The sequence below is a fragment of the Lichenostomus cassidix genome, chromosome Z (assembly GCF_008360975.1).
Source record: "Lichenostomus cassidix isolate B80296 chromosome Z, HeHo_3.0, whole genome shotgun sequence".
Classification (NCBI taxonomy): Eukaryota; Metazoa; Chordata; class Aves; order Passeriformes; family Meliphagidae; genus Lichenostomus; species Lichenostomus cassidix.
In genome coordinates this window covers 34,171,438-34,188,360 of record NC_139511.1, presented here as the reverse complement: position 1 = coordinate 34,188,360, position 16,923 = coordinate 34,171,438, and the positions used below count along the sequence as shown (strand labels likewise).

Sequence of the window (16,923 nt, the reverse complement as noted above, 5' to 3'; positions counted from 1 at the left end):
GCTCCCTGGAAAGGGACATTTTGCAAGAAGTCTCTGTAGTGAATGTGCTGCCTTCTAGGCTTGTTTCCAGCTTGTCTAGTAAGGACACGGAAAACACACCTGTATATAAAGTGCCAAGTACCAAAAAGCTGGGGTCCTGCAGGTGCATGGTGGTTGGCTGCTGCGGAGCAGAGATGTGCTGGTGTTCAGCTGTGGGCCCCATTTCACCTGGCAACACAGCTAAAGACACTCACAGCAGGAGCTGGGAACCTGTGCCACACTGGGCCTGGGGACACTCCCTTCTCATGGCCAGACTCACAGAGGGTAGGCACAGCAGCAATGACTGGGGGTTTCTGCTGCTGCCCTGAGGCTCTCCAGCACCTGAAGAGGGCTGGAGGAATGGTGCAGAGGTTGCAAGTGCCCCCCCTGCTGCATTCAGAGCTGCATTTTGTCTTCCCAAGAGGAGCATAACTTCCCAGGGGATCTCCAAGCTCAGCTTTTCTCCAAGTGGTCAAGTGGGAAGAAAGAGCCTTTGCAAGAAGACAGGTGGTCAGTGGAGGAAAAGGATTAGGGTTAGAGCTCAGCACAGCTAACCTTCCTGCTGACATTGAGACATTGTCCTCTCCGCAGTACACAAAGTGGCTGCTCTTTGTCCTTGCAGACACTCTCCATGGAAACATCATGGGGTGGACTACCCTTTTCTGTTTTCACCTATTCAGTGTGCCGAGCAGGAAAGCTACTCTTCCAGGACAGGGCATCATCTGGCTCAGAAGTAGGGCCTGTATTAAAGCTTACTTGCATTCATGAAAATGATATATGTCAAAAACAAACTTGTGTCAATGTTCATGGAGCTCCTGTGCTGGTGTAAGGGCAGTGTAAGTGAGGTCCAGCTCTTCATGTGCCATTTGGTCCTCTGATGTTTTTCATCCCTGATTCTATTGGGTTGAGTAATTCATTGACTTTTTAATATTCAGTATCCAGATAAACCCTTCAGAATGGCACACAATCTGCTACAAAATGTGCCTCCCTTCAGGTCAATTAAAAAAAACCAAGGCCAAACCCAAACCAAAAAACAAACAAACTATTAAGGAATCTGAGCATAAGAGAAGAGACTCAAGCCCACTTTATATGCATTTCAATCTAGTAATAGTGTTCACTGTTTTATTACTTTGGTTAAACATATACAAACTGAATAATCAGAAAACAATTGCATGACACTTATATTCCAAACTACATTGCTCAAGGACTTCCTCTGAGACAAAATTTGTCTCTATAGCTAGAATATCACAGTCAGCAGAGAGGCAAAAACTTGAGATTCACAAAAGTGGTTAGGAATATAAATTATCACAATATTTCCACATACATTGTTTTTCCTGCAATTCTCAGTTAAAAATATTTCTAAAAGTAATAAATATTAATAAATAACAATTGTACAATAAAACTCCCTTTTACAGCAAAATAGTCACTTTTTAGTTTTGTTGTTGCTGCCCACACAATGCAAAGAAAAACATTTACCTCAAAAGAAGAAACCTAGCTTCTTTCGGTTTAACTCTGCGGGACTTTACTGAGAAGCAGTTTTCACACCAATCCAGACAGAAAAGACACAAATATATACTAATAATCTTCACATTCTTCACTTAATAGAAAATTTCACATAATTTTGAATAAATGTATGGCAGGGTGTGTTTGGTGTCTTTTTCCTCATGAAAGAAAGAGGAGGACTGCTGAAAAAAGATTTTATTTGATCTTCATGATAGCTACATAAAGTGTAAATCTGCATCTTAATCTCAAAGTCGGAGGCTACCTTTGTTTTCTGAGTCATCTGCACTGTCTCTTACACAGTGGGGTAGCAGAATGAGTCACCCAGTTCTAGCTTCTTTTTTCTGTTGGTTTCCATGACATGTTCTGTTGTCAAACAAGGTTTAAAGTCTTTATATGCTGCTTTTGCTAGAAATGTGTAGCTCTGAAATCTTATCCCCCTTACTGAGATGAAAGAAAGCCCTGCTTTTTCTCCCTAGAAGCCTTAGGAGATGTTTACATCAGAGTGTGCAGAGGAACAGATCAGGGCTTGAGAACACAAACATCTCAATAAGAAATGAGCAGTAGGCTTTGTATCCCCAGAGGTTCTGCTTTAACTCTATCAACCAATTAGCGTGCTTATAATTTGGCAACAGCTCTCTATTCTCATTAGTGGCTTATGTGCCTACTGGCTCATGTTTCCAGGCTTCACATTTCTTATTCCTGAAGTTTTCTCTCCCAAGACAGCTTTTCCCTCTGTATCCAAGCCTCTGGTTAACTGCAGGCAAATTGTATGCCCTTGCTATCTTTTCTACAGACCTGCCCTCATTCCAGCAATGCAGATATGACCAAGGTCCATAGACACTCTGTGCAAGTGAGTAGAGCAAGTCGAGCTGATCACAGAGCATTAAGTGGAAATTTGCCCACATCCTGAGAGCTTGAACATGCGTAGATTTGCAAAAAGAATGAAAACGTCAGTTCAGGAAAAAAGGACCAGGAAAGTCAAGGTGGTTTTGACAGTACACGAAGGTATATCTGAATTTAGACTTTATGCAGACCTATTTTGAAACTGTCTGAAAGATTAAAAAAAGGAAGTATGTCTCTTACTTCAGCTTAGACTTTATGCAAATATGGATTATGGTTTACTTAATATAAATTCTTGGTTTTACCTCTTCAGATAGACATTGGAAGTTAAAAAAGTTTTGAAAGCAGGATTTGCAGGCTTTTGTCGGAATATTTACAAGTTCCAAATATCCCCTTTATACCTGCAAATTTCCTAGAAGCTGCAAAACTTTGCTGGTTTTCAAATCTACTGACAAATATCTAAATATGCATCCATTTTATTATTAATATATTGTAGCTGGCACCTGGCACTTGATATGCCAGCAGCAATCACACTGTGGCACAATTTTTTTCAAATTCTCCTCATCTTATTGCACTTGATGCCTGGGGACCATGATGATAAGAAATGTAAGTATATTATTCCACAGTGTGGAAAAGGTATGAATATAGGATACAGAAAATTCAGTGCTGGCAGGTGATATTTACCAGGCTGTTAAACATTTTGTTCCAGGTGACAGTGCACATTTTGCACTCAAGTCTTGGTCCCAGGACTATGTCCTTTGTTCAAGCTTTTATTGACTATGTCTGGCAGAGAGGTTTCTGGCAGAACCAGCAATACCTCCCACTGTGAACCCTGAAGGAAGTGAAGTGGAGTGAAACTGCTGCATTGCCTTGTAGCCACACTGTGTGTGCAAAGCCCTGGGCAGGAAGGCAGGCATTAAGGTGTGGAAATTGCATGTTCTCATACAGTGACCAGCCAGGCATGGTCAGTTTAAATATTCTCTTCTTGCATAAGGGAAGGGAAGCTGGGACTCCTCACTCTGAGCGAACTCCCATTGGTCAGAAGGTTATTCAGTTTTCAAACCACATTTTCATGTTTCATTGCTTCTAAAGCACATGAAATAATTGAAAGTTTAGGAACATGATTGTACCTAGATGTCCAGCATATCACTGCCAGCATCACTGGATAAATTTTATTAACTTAATAATTAGTCTAGATCTGCAATAAAAGGAATCAGAATTGTTTGGTTCACATGAAAAGTTCTTTGTTTAAAGGAATCAAGTGTGTTTTCATTGCCATCAGTTCCTATGGTTACAACACATCTAGAATCAAAACTGTTAATCAGATAGGACTCAAAACCCATGTAGACAGTCTTACAGGACACTTAAAGTTTCAGTTCTAAATTCACAGCTATTCTTTGGAAAAACAGCAGAAGATACTATAATACGACCTAATGTCAGTGATTTCTATTAACTCTAGAGGTTTTTTTCTTTCAGTAAAATCCCACTTCTTGAAGTCATGATACTGAATTACCATGAGCAAGTGTCTAGTCCTTGAGATTGTATAAAAAAGTAAGAAAAAAAGGTGAGGGACTCCAAACTGAAGGCAAACATTAAAAGACATTATTACACTGTCAGTTGTCAGGTTTTCAGCTAACTTCTCAGCATTTACATCTATCTCATTACTTTTGCATTGGTTAAATTGGTGGCAATGTTGGCTCCTCACCAAAATGAGCCCAGCCTCCCTAGCAGATTCAATAAGTCCTTGTTGAAATCAGTTTGAAATGGTCTTTGACTCTAATGAGAACTGGTTTGGAACTGCTATCCAAATGGCTGTCCAGTGTCTTTGCCCCTTTCATAAAGGTGAAGGCCAAATCTACCAGAGTGATAGGGACAAAAAACATGGCAGGATCCACAAATGGAGTACTGACTGGCACACATGCTCTTCCTTCCTGAACGGTTTTGAGACTGTTTGGCTCCCAGTGATGTAGAAAAACCTCTGTATCCCCCAACATGGCCAGACAGGATCTGCTGGCCCATCACATCAGCAGGGCACTGTCACAGTGCAATGGTGCTGTTGCTATCTAGGACCAAATTGCATATAGTCAAGATATATGTAACCTTTGCTTCATCTGTGGGTATGTGCTGAGCTGGGCAAATTGGCTGTGCTGACAGAGCAGCTTAAAATAGCCACATTTCCCCGGAGGCAGGGTTTGTGAAATATAGTCTGGGAAATTTAGTATTTCTGTCTCCTTTGGTATTTTGTGTCTCCTTGACGCCTGCTTTAATTTCGAAAACATGCAGCTGAGTGGCTGCGAAGTTAATAAAGCTACATCTAGGACAACAGTGCAAAAAAACTAGGTATTTATTTCAGTGTATGTTTAGTGCCTTCAATTCAGTAAGCCAAATCTTGTCACATTTTTCCAGGATATTTGGTAATCCAAAATAGATATAAGAACCAGGTGGATTTTTTGAAGACACCTAAAGGCATTATGCACCAGACTCTTGCTGAAGTGATATGCAATATTCACATTAAAGAAGACTCCTTCTCTGATAGGTATGGTTATCATACTGGAAACTTCCCAGAACATGGCTACAGGAAGGTCAGAGCATGGAATAACAAAAAAGTGACAACTGACATAATTCAATCTGGAATATTGACATGGATACTCTCAAAAAAAGTAATTTTGGTGGATAATACTTTGGGATATAAGATCTGTTCACATTTCCTTGCCACTCCCAGTCTAGTAAAACAAAATTTTAAGAATTCCACTAAACTCAGTGCTGTACTGATTTGAGTTGCAGTGCAGCATTTAATTGCTCCCCTTTTCTCTCAGCTCCCAGTCAGTCCTAGAAATTTCAAATAATATCTATCTGCAGTGAAATTAATCACAAGCATTTGGTTCACCAATGCCTTAATTTGGCTTCTAGATGTCTTAATTATGCAATCAAGTGTATTTTTACATACGCACAGATAACATGATTAATCTTAGATGTCTCAATAATTTTCAGGTTTGAGATTACCCAAAATCAAACTTTCAAGTTGCTACTTCACCATATTTAAAAGCAAAAGGTATGAGAAAATTATTTCAGAATTTTTACATGATAGTCCTGCCTGAATATATTCTAATGAATTCTTCAGTCAGTTTGATTATGGTTTGACAAATTTTTAAACTTAGCAAATTCTTAGAATCAAATGTAATTTTAAGTATACTTCAGCGTAGGCAGGTACTTAACCTAGACTTACCCTGCTGAGTTTTTATGAATCAAATCTGAAGATTTGATTTGAGAGGCTGGTGCTAAAGAAGACCTTGGATTGCTGAAGGCTAAATCTTCACTCTGGCAAAAGCATTGCCTTTACAGGAACTGTGTCTATTGAATTTGACTCTTAATAAGATTCATAGAATGGGAAAATAACTTTATATAATGCTTAAATATGTATAGCACAAATGCCCCTTAAAGCATTTCCTAGTACCAAAAGTCAAGGGCATTTCCGCCAGAAATGCATCTTTATTGTATGTGTAGTTTTTAAACTTGATATTTAGAAAAAAAAGTATATTTGTAATACCTGTCACTTCCTGAAGGCCCAAAAGAAGTTATGCTTTGGCAAGTAAATGCAAGTGACATCATTTGCAAAACTGACCGCTGAGTTCAAATAGTTTTCACTGCTTATAAGAAGAAAAGATTTTTCAGACATGTCTTTGAACAGTCACGTACATCTCGTATTAAGCCTATTAAACACGAGTTATTTGAACTTGTCTAGTCAGTATGCAACATCTCATTTGAGAATTTTAGTTCAAGGACACCTAGATCTTCACCATAAGCAGAGAACTACTTATAAATAACCTTAGCACTGAAATTAATAAATAAAGGTTACAGTATATTGTTACAATATCATTAGAAAAATCAAAGCACACACCTAGTACACAGAGAGATCACACCAAATAATTGCTAAAGCAAGATACAAATGTTTTGAGTAGCATCATATAGGAATTCAAACTAGACATCAGAAAGATAAAATCCCTTTGATATCAGTGACACAGAATAATGCTTTTAAAAAACATTTATGCGAAATTTCTGAGTTGGAATACTAGTTACTGAATTCAGATTCCTTCCATGGTTAACTAGCATAATCCATCTCTAATCCCCATAGTTGTGCTTCTTAGGTAAAATCAGAAATAAGATTTGTAATACTAAATTTCTCAAGAAACTGAGACCGCTGATTTTTTTTTTTTCTGAACAATCACAATTGTCATTTTTCTTTTGGTAAAAACACATGGCACAGAAGATAGTTCTATACTGTCAATAGACTGACTTGAAAAATATAAATATATACTGTATTTATATATATAATGTGTATATACACTATCAACATTCACATTAGAGAATCTGAACAATTTTATTGAAATTACTTTTAAGAAAGCCTTCTGCTGTGATTTCATGTCTACACAAAGCATTGAAAATGTTCAAGTGTACCATATGAAATGGGGCTTCTTAAACCTAAATAAAACATACTTTGAAATGTATGTGAATATGTGCATATGCATTTTTCTTAATGTACATTTTTTTCAGATTTGCAATTTCTACCAGTTATAGCTTGCAAGTTGCAAAAACTGAAAGAGTTATCTGGACTCAGTGTTTTCTTTCAGCAGGCTGTTGCAGGCAGAGTTCACTCACTGAAGAAACTATAGGCAAATTATTCTCAAGATGATAGTTGATGAGATGACTTATGCTGTCAAAGACACGATCTTTTGTACGAACCTTCAAAAAAAGGATGCAAGAAGATAGATTAAAGAGCAAGACACTTTCCCCCTTAACGTCACACTAAAATTGTCTAAGAATAAAATTACAAAGTCTCATTTTACACACTGATCCCTCTTCCACCAAAATTCATGGCAATTTGGCACTTATCCAGTGTGGCTTCTGTTTTATCTCTTACTCTACCTGTTTTCACTGAACAGACATTTTGCCACAATTCCATGGACCAGCCTACTCTTATGACTCTTTCTGAATAGGCCTGCTTGAAAACTTTCTGTACAAGATTTTGTTTCACTGTAAGTCAGATTTTTAGATCAATTTTTCTTCTTCAAAGGACCACCTTCTTCTTTTAAGTGTTTGCACCATTTTAATTAGAAAGAGCTATAACAAATATGTCAGAACCCACCTTACTTACACACCTCAGCATTTCTGTGTTTTTCTTAAGACTTTCCTCTTCAGCTACTCAAAAATTCCCTTCCTAGAAAGTGATCCAGCCACCCTATATGCTTAGCTTGGGTTTGCCCTGTGCTGCAGAGTGCACTCCTGTGCCTTTGGAACTGAAACATTTCAGGGCAGGGAACATCATTTTTCTAGCCCGCTGTACCAGCCCTCTGTACCAGCATCCTGCTGGTACACAATATTACACCCATGACAGAAGGAAACTGATATTGCAGGATAAAACAGTCAAGATTATCAGAAGCCAAAATCAAAAATGTAATCTATATTACAAAACTGTCTTTAATTATTTAGCCACACATTCACAGAATATTTCCTTCCTATGTTTCAAATGACTTAGGCATACAGCTGCTACAGGCAGAACACAGGTCCACTCGAGCAAACATCACGTTGCACTAAAACTTTGCATTGGGCTGGCTCTACACTGCCTCAAGCAAACAGCTGTGAGCACTGCTCTGAGTAAGGAATGTCATCTATTCTCCTTGAAATTTTCTCAGGGAGAGAGAACAACTTTTGTTAAAACTTTCCAAAGTCATCTTATGCTGTGGTGGACACCTCTCATGAGATATTTCGGTCTTCAATATTAAGTTCTGGAAAAATTGCTAAAAGCGTAACACAGGATGAAAAAAGGAAACACAGGTGAAAAAAAAAAAGGAAAAAAAAAACTTTGATGGTATATCTGGTCAGTTTACATGTGGTTGTGTCTCTGAAGAAAACCAACAGGCTCTCCCCATTTTCAAAGCATACTGCTTTGAAATGTTACTTTCTCTAAAATCAAAGCTATATTTTCAAAATGAGAAAATGTCTTTTAAAAAGCTGTAACTTTACTTATCTATATTCGGAGTAGGTCCTACCATAAGTCAGACACTCTGCCATTACCAGAGTTCTAATTCCAAATCCAGAACAATCCTGCCGTCCTCCATTTTAAGCATCCATTACCTGAACAAGTGATCTCTTTTTCCTTTTTTTTTTTTTTTTAGCTGGATGAGAGCAGAAGCAACTGGACAGTTAACTCTGCTCTGAAATCACACCCTTAAGACCTGCTGCGTGTCAGTGGGTAACATGTGTGAAATTAATTTTCAGGCAGGATTTGTGTGAATCAGTCTTTAAGAACAATCGTGCTGAGACCGCGCATATGAAATGCAAGCCACTGGCATGCTGTGGTGGCTGGCAGCACACTGGCACTCCACTGATGATTCTTCACTTTGACAAGTTGCAAATAGGACTGCTCAGAAGCTGTGTCAGGATGCCACAAATTGTACAGACAGCACAGCGGCTTGTAACTAACGATAGCTGCAGAAAATCATTGCTCTGGAATGGTGCCTCCTGAGCAAGGCATTTCAGAGCCAGTTGGGCCATGATGGTACATCACAAGCAGGCTGAGAGAAGGGATAGGTGCAGGTAACAAGCAGGTCGCTAGCCAAGGAAGGCAGCAAAGTAGAGCTGCACTAGAGGCAGTGCAGCAAATTTGGGGGGGGGGTGGGGCAGGACCCCTCCAACCTGTGCAGAAAGAAAACACCCTGGAAGTCATCACAGGACCTGAGTATGCCATGCCAGTCAGCACTGCAGCAGAGCTCCCAGCGGGACACAGCATTACCATGTCACACAGCAGTGTTTCCCTTGCAGTAGCCTGTAACAGTGATTTGTGGGTTTTATGTTGAAAGGAGAATTGCGGGACCTTGTTGCAGGACTTACAAAATTGTTGGCAAAGATTTGGCAAAGATTTAGCAAAGGAGGCTGTCCCTCAAGAGGTGTAGAGCCACTCCCCCAGGCTGGTGTACCCATCTAATGCAGGACTAGGCAGTTGGCACCTCAAAAGTGCAAAACCATTCTTTGATGGGCCTCGTGGCAAATGCAGTTAATTACAATAAGTACCATGGCTATTCCTCACTGCTGAAATACAGACTCTGCAGGACTGACATAATTCTGCCATAGCTTTCTCAGCTCAGATGCCAACAAGCTAACTCCTTTATGGGAGTTTCTCACTTACCTTGGGGCTGGTTATCTAAAGTTGTCCTTTACAGAGGAAAAGGAGTTGCCCACTTGCAGCTACCAAGAGCCAAGGATAAAACTCATGACAATGATTTCAATCTCTCTGAAGAGATTATGCCTCCATAGAAGAAGGACAGGGCAGCTACAGAAAACTAGAGCTCCCTTACCTCCTCCATACTGCTTCAGGGAAGGTCCCTTCATCAGCTAAGGGAGTCTTTGTGCAGCAAAGAGATGGAGCAGGTTTACCCTGGTTCTTTCCTGGGCGTACATGCATGAAAACACAGAGGGCCTGGTCCATGTCCCAGCTAACAGACATGTCAAGTGGAAACTGCCAGCATGGAGGCTAGCCAAACCTCCTTCCTTCAGCAAAATGCTGAAGTGGCTCAGCTGCACTTTTGACTGAGACCGTACAGCAGTGGCCAAAGTGTGAACTTGCTCAGGAATCAGGTCCCTAAATCTCCCTACAGTGTGCTGGAATCATGCAATAGGTCTTTTAGATGGCATCAGGGAGAGAATTAGAGATGTGATGACATGTTAGAGATATGAGGTAGTACTTATGATCAGTTCTAAATAAGCTGTAAAAAAGATAAAAGACATTTAGAGAAAATGTGTAGAGTCAGTCACTCATCTATTAGTGCTTACAGTTCCTTCTGGGTCCACCAAAAGAAGATGCTTGGCTTGTCCTTTGTGCATGCCTGTCAGCACATAGGAGCCAGGATTCGTGGTACTCTTCCTCACAAGGAAATCTCCACATTTCTTTAATAGCTGTTCTGCTTCTTTCCTGCTCATCTCTCCTTGATACCATGGCTCTGTGCTCAGCTCTTCAGCTTCATCCCGGGCAGCTGCTCTGGATAAAGGAGGACTGGTGCATACCGTGGAGGTGGATTTCTTCATCATAGTCTCAGATGTTTGATTCTTGAGAGCATCTTCAAATGGTTCTGGTTATGGAAATAAAAACAAGAACAGGATCATTCAGAGGTAAATAACGTAACAAAATGGTGATATTCTGATCATTTAAAATTGGATTTATTTTGCATTATAGCCACTTCTCTTTATGAAAAAAATGAGGGATAAAATGAAAGATACTGATAAAAATCAGATTGAACCTTGGCAGGCTCTTTTGAAAGGTACTGGTTTTATTTCAGTACTGGCTATTTTCAACAGCTGTGGTACCATGGCCTGGTACCATGTAAATTTCCCCTTCAGTCTTTCCAGGTATGTCAGACAGTTTCATTCCGAATAAATTGCATAATAGGGGTACCTAATGTCATTATACTGATGTCTGGTCTCTGTTCAAACAACATATTAGTTTAAAAATTATCCATTACTGAGTCTCCAGCCCAAGGCTGTATCTAGAAGGGAACATTCACCCTTACCACTCAGCCTACTCCTAGCCCCCATCTAGGAAGAGAACTTTACAAAACAGACACAGGTTAACACATTTAACATCATTTGCCCAGCTAAAATTTGCCTCAGGGAAACATCTTTTAAACCTCAGCTAAGTCCTAAACTCAGCACTACTGCAGAGTTGAGTGGAACGATGTGTCATTATGGATCTCAACAGTCTGGCAGAAATAGCAAATAAGTCATAGAGTGCTTCATTACATGTTGTACTGACCTCTCGAAAGCTATTTACTTTTGCAAGACCTTCATCTGGCCCACCAGTACACATAAAAAAGAAATGCTATTCTGTGCCCACAAGGCTTACAAAAGGACATCTGGAGAGCGGTATGGTGAAGCAATACACCAGCTTAAACAGATTGTTCAGATGCAAGAAGTACATAGCCATGTTTGCATGGGCCACAGAGAGACTAATTTAGATCAGATTAATAGGAAAAATGCTGTGCTGTCACAGCTAATTGATATCTCAGCCAGTTATTAAAAGTACCTGATATATGTCTTCACTATACTGCATTCTGCACTAAGCCAAACACATGTTTAGCTTGACAAACCACTAATTTAGGGCTAATTGACACATTTTCTAATGCTACTTTTCTCTGATGTTCCAATGGCTGATAAGAGTTAACATCCACAATTTCAAACAGCAGACTTTTCTCATTTCAGATCTATATTCACAGATTGATACTCTCTCAAATTCCTTTCTTCCCTCCTGCTTTCTTTCAATCCAATATCTCACTAAAATTTGGAAACAGAGCTGTATCACAGCAAAAATATGCCAGGAAAATGGTTTTATCTATACTGAGGTAACAGAAATGTAGATACTCTATTTTACAAGAAACATGTAGGCACCCACAGCTTCATCTCACTGTCTCTTAATTTTGTGAACTGAATTAAATAAAACATGGATCAGCAATTTATTTGAGGTACAAAGAATAAAAAAAGCCGAGAAAATTTTCTGTGCATCAAATGCTGTCACCATTATTTCCTTTTATGTATCTCCTCAAGGCTGAAAATAATGTGTATTGGTAGCATCAATGCCAAACTATGACTGGTGCTTAAACCGAGGTTTTGAAGCTGCAGTGATGATGCTAATCCAGGAAAACTTGCCTTCAAAGTTGGAACAGATAGGACAGTAGGCCTACCCAGAGCAAGAAGTAACTCAGCACTTTCATTTCTATGCTAGATTCCTCTTTGCACAAAACTGTTGTTATATGTATTAACTTCCTCATAACATACTCATAGGACAGGCTGAAGATAATTCTCCACCCATCCATTCTCCACCCAATTTCACTCTCCGTCACTTTCCTGTAGGACAAGCCTCCTGGTTAATTTTTCTTCTGACATAGTTGCTTGTGATGTAAAGGATAACATAGACTGCAACTGACCTTAACTCAGATATTATGGTCCAATATGAAACCACCATGGATTCTAAAATTCACCACAATTACACCAGGAGCTCTAAATTCAGAAAATTAATTATTTTTTAAAATACAGAATTAGTGCATAAATATATTTGGTCCCTTGGGAGAAAGGAAGGAACAGGAAGGGAACTCACTCATGTCAAACAGATCCTTTCCTGGGCTGCTTGCTTTGGCATCCTCTGTTGCTCCACTGAAGGTACTTTTAGCATCTGCTTGAAGTGCCAATAGAGCTTCTCTATTTATATGCTGGGTGTTTACATATGTTGGCAGCTCTGCTGTTGGTACTGCTTCCAATCTCTCTTCTGGCATACTGCAAATATCCAGAGATCCTAGAAAATTCAAGACTTTATTTTCATTTTTTTTGTATTTGACAGAGCACTGTTGATATTATGACCAATTAGCATCGCACCATATCACCACAGGTTTAAAATTTCCTAGACTAGGAGATGTAAAGTCAATAATTGCCGAATCTAGTAGAAAAGTGTTGATTAATGGATTCAGAACTGCGTTTCAATGAGGGTATGGTGGGGTTATTTTTCAGGAGAGAGGGAAACCTTTGTAAGTAACGACTGCAAACTTCAAGAATGGTATTCTGTTGGGGAGTGATGAGAGGAGGAGAAGGTATAAAATCCTCAAATATGCACAGATTAACAACAGAGAACATATTCTGGCATTTGAATGAAAGTGTCCCTAGAAACACAGTAAACTTATCACATAAAGGTGGATGGGGTGAAAGTCTATCTATTCTTTGAAGTGACTTACTTGAAATTCAAAGGTAACAACGAAAAGAACATTATATATTACTTGCTGGATTTTTGAGCAGAGAGCATTTCTTCACATTTCAAATTAAACATCTCACTTTAGGCTTTTCATTTGAAAATTCCATTTTGCATACCCTATTGGGTCAGATTTTTTGAACAGGTCATGCAGCAGACCCTTAAATATCATGTGGTTTTAAGATCTAGAAAGTTAGAAAGCTGAAAGTTTGGGCAATTCTATTTATTAACTGCTCTGCGGAAGAAAATATTTTATGAAGGTGTTAACTTAATAATTTACCTACAGGTAATTATCAAATGCTTTTCACTGGTATCAACACTAAAACTCAGAAAAAGGGAACCTATCAACCAAGTGCAGTTCATTGCCTTAAGACTTTGTGGCATCAGACTTTCACATGCTTTGCCCACAAGGACCACCTGCAGTATTACAGCTAAAAGTAGCAAAACTCACCTTGTTTAACTGGCCCATGATGCCATTCTTCACAGAACTTTTCTCCTAAGTGATGGCTCTGATAATAAATTTGGTCTCCTCCCACTCCTGATGCAGACTAGAATGGACACATGTGCAAGGAATTTTTCAATTTCTTTTAAAATGCTCAGATACATTACTAGTGGCTCTGCCAATTTCCTTGGATGTATTTTATGTAAGCTCATTCTTCCTTTCCAATTTATCATAATGTCAGAATACAAATATATACCCCAAATACATTTCTGTAAGAGTAAGATATTACCAGTGACCTTCATGTGTTCTTCCCTGCTTTCTGCTTTTGACCCCATGATACCAAATGATGCATCATTTCTTTAGTACATTTGTACTCACATAGCGAGTCTTGACAACCTGTTACTGGGAAAAGAGTTCCGCAGAAGCAGACATGGTACCAGAAAACAGCCCCAGCATTCTTCAAAGCTTGAGCTAAAAGATTCACATTGGTACCAGGGTATGGTCTAGGGTACTGAGAGGAGGATGTTGGCTAGAAACAGGACCCCTCCGGATTTAAGAACAGCTGTGCTGGATCTGAAAACAACTCTTAGGGTTCTGCATTGATACTGCAGTCAAACTTTTGACAGGAATGCTGGTAGAAATATTCAAGCTGACCTTAGTTCAACAAGAGGTGGAAAACCTACCTGGCTGAATACTGATCACTGCTAAGTCATTAACATAATGAACTGTTAGTAATGACTGCACTATATTGTTTAAATGATTCTGCATTAAATCATTCCCAGTTAATGTGCACTATTTGATACTCCCTGAAGCAGACATGGTTTCTACAAATGTAGTAGTCCCCAGTGGATTTATGTTCCTTGAACCTGGTTAATCTTTTAACACCGTGAGGATTTCACCTCCTTCAATTTGTTCTGAATCTGCCTCATGTGTTGCTCCCTCAGCCTGCAACGGCATTTCAAACAGAAACTAGCCACACATGAAGGGCTGTGAGTTATAAATGGTCCCAAGGTATTCACCATAAAACTCATGTTCTTTTAAAAATTTTGGATCCATCAGCAGGAGAGCAGAGATTAAATTGCACTGACCTGAGCTGTGTCTGCAGCAGTGGGAAGCCTTGTTTTGAGCCTGGCATCAAGGAATCCACCAGGGGGAGGTATTTTATTTGGGATGTTGTTGTAATAGGGATGCTCTGTTGCCTCGTTCTCTTCCTCTGTCCATGGGTCCTCAAAACTCTGCATCCTGTAAGGAAGCGAGTGCTTTGTTTTGCCCCTCGCTTGTAAAGCACTTACAGATTCTTTCAGCAGGTTACGACTGCCTGTCAGGGGATCCCTATTGCATATTGTAGGGACACTTCAGCTACCACTGTAAGTCAGGAAGCAATGATGGATCATGCAGCAGATCTTCTTATTTAGACAAACTAATATAAACCTCCTTTGCAATGGACCAAACTATTTATGGTGAGTAAAGTATGTTTTTATTTCACTTTAAAGATCATTATATACTGCATTAACAAAAAACTTTATCTAACCTTAAAATTGTACTTGTAATATTATGACTTGATTGACTGCCTAGGCTCTAAATCTTTGTCTTTAATTATGACTGCTCTATCACCAGTATAATTCTGCAAGAACTTCACAAAGTCGAGAGAGGTGAATACAGCATGCTTCCAGTTTAGGATAGTAGCATTTTATATTCCCTATATACCCATTTTGCTCTGGTATAAGAGATTACAGGGGCTACAAGTTCACTGGGGTTTCTAGTAACGATAGTAAGCACATAGCAATCTGTGTCTCCAAAGGAAACAGAATGCTATATCCCAGCCTTTTAAACATACACAAACAGAGTTTGTATCTTCCAGAGAACAGTGCAGTCAAACCACTGTGCAATACATCACATTCCTAGAAACATCACCCTAATATGAGAAATAGTGAAACACCATTAGTCATTGTAAAAGCCCAGCAGTTTGACCTACTCCATCTAAACTGACACAGCTGCTATGACACTAATGAGGAAATGCCACATATAACAGCCATTCTTGGCCATCCAACTCTGCCTACTAACTGCAACACAAAACACATGATCATTTCAACATCATTGTGAAATCCATATTCAGCCTAGTCTTTTAAATTGACTGTGCTCCTTTCATACTCATTAGGTAAACATTGTTTTTCTAATGCAGCAAAAACCTTTTTAAAGTATTCAAAGCCTGTCTGTCTCTAGCAACATTGTCCACCACACAGTTCATCAAGTAAATTGAAAGCTAAAGAGGATCCTTTAGCAGTCTTCTGCAATTGCACTCACCTATCAGGGAAAGTAGGTGTCTTAGAGGGACATTGCAAGTATTGCTTAAATCGAAGCTCGAATGCTTGCCCTATGGTGCTGATGACATCCTGGGCCAGGCCATCACAGCATTCCAGAATATGACAAGCTGTATGGAAAAGATTGACACATGCAAATCACTGTTTATATTATGGTGGGATGCACTGATCTATGCCAAAGCACCTACATGTCAAGCTTAGTTGCCCTATTAGTGATGTGCACATTTCAATAAAATCCAGTTCTGATACAGTGAATTTCAAGCAATGGCAACTTTGTAAAGGTTACATAAAATTGCACTGATATGTAACTGCAATAGACAGCAACCTGATTAACTCCAGCACCTCCCTGTGTACCAGCTCTCTGAGCTCCCCATGACAGAGGCAGTAGGGAGAGAGACTGGCAACACAAACTCTCTTCCTGTAGAACACTGAGAAACCTTTATCAGCTGTCTGAGCAGCCAAATCTCTCCTGGTTTTAAATCAGTGAATGGCTTGGAGGTCTCATCATATGTGAAAACACAAAGAGGTGAACTTGTGAAGAGCTCACTCAACATTGCAGGAGCATAGATGTGTACTAAGAGCTGGAAGCTAAAGATCTGAATGAACAATATCCCAGTGATAGCCAGAAAAGCCCAGGTGAGTTAAGGTTCCATATTCAGAGCTGGACAAGCATACTGTCTACTGGCTGTAGCCTGGAATGGATTTCAAACTCTGGTTCTTTTCCAAGCCCTGCGACAGAAAAGTGGGTTCTTGCTCAGATTTGTTCACCCCTGACTGCTTAAATAAACTGAATATAAACTCTTCAGCTATAAAACTGCATTTTGGTACATGCCCAGTGTCCAGCTTACTAGAACCAAGTACATTGGGTGCCAGTGTCCTACAAATAAAGCTTGGTCATGATTTGTGTGAAATTGTGTTAGTTAAAGTAATTCAGGGAGACTAAGTAGGTTTAGATATGACTTTTCAGAGGATGAAATACTGGACAGACTTCTGAAGAGCAATACGAATGACTCCTT

The 16,923-nt window shown here is 39.4% G+C and overlaps 1 protein-coding gene across 1 annotated transcript in view; it reads right to left on the bottom strand.

Annotated features, from left to right (window-relative positions):
* Positions 1–1,102: 1,102 nt before the first annotated feature.
* Positions 1,103–16,923, bottom strand: part of SHC3 (SHC adaptor protein 3) — a 47,379-nt gene continuing 31,558 nt past the window's right edge. Inside the window, exons 5-11 of the mRNA XM_085043448.1 lie at positions 16,618–16,636; positions 15,891–16,017; positions 14,675–14,828; positions 13,596–13,692; positions 12,503–12,697; positions 10,189–10,484; positions 1,103–7,101 (exon numbers count right to left, since the gene is read on the bottom strand). Of these exons, the coding sequence (XP_084899574.1) occupies positions 6,973–7,101; positions 10,189–10,484; positions 12,503–12,697; positions 13,596–13,692; positions 14,675–14,828; positions 15,891–16,017; positions 16,618–16,636 (1,017 nt within the window). The 3' untranslated portion in view covers positions 1,103–6,972. The remainder of the gene's footprint in view (positions 7,102–10,188; positions 10,485–12,502; positions 12,698–13,595; positions 13,693–14,674; positions 14,829–15,890; positions 16,018–16,617; positions 16,637–16,923) is intronic.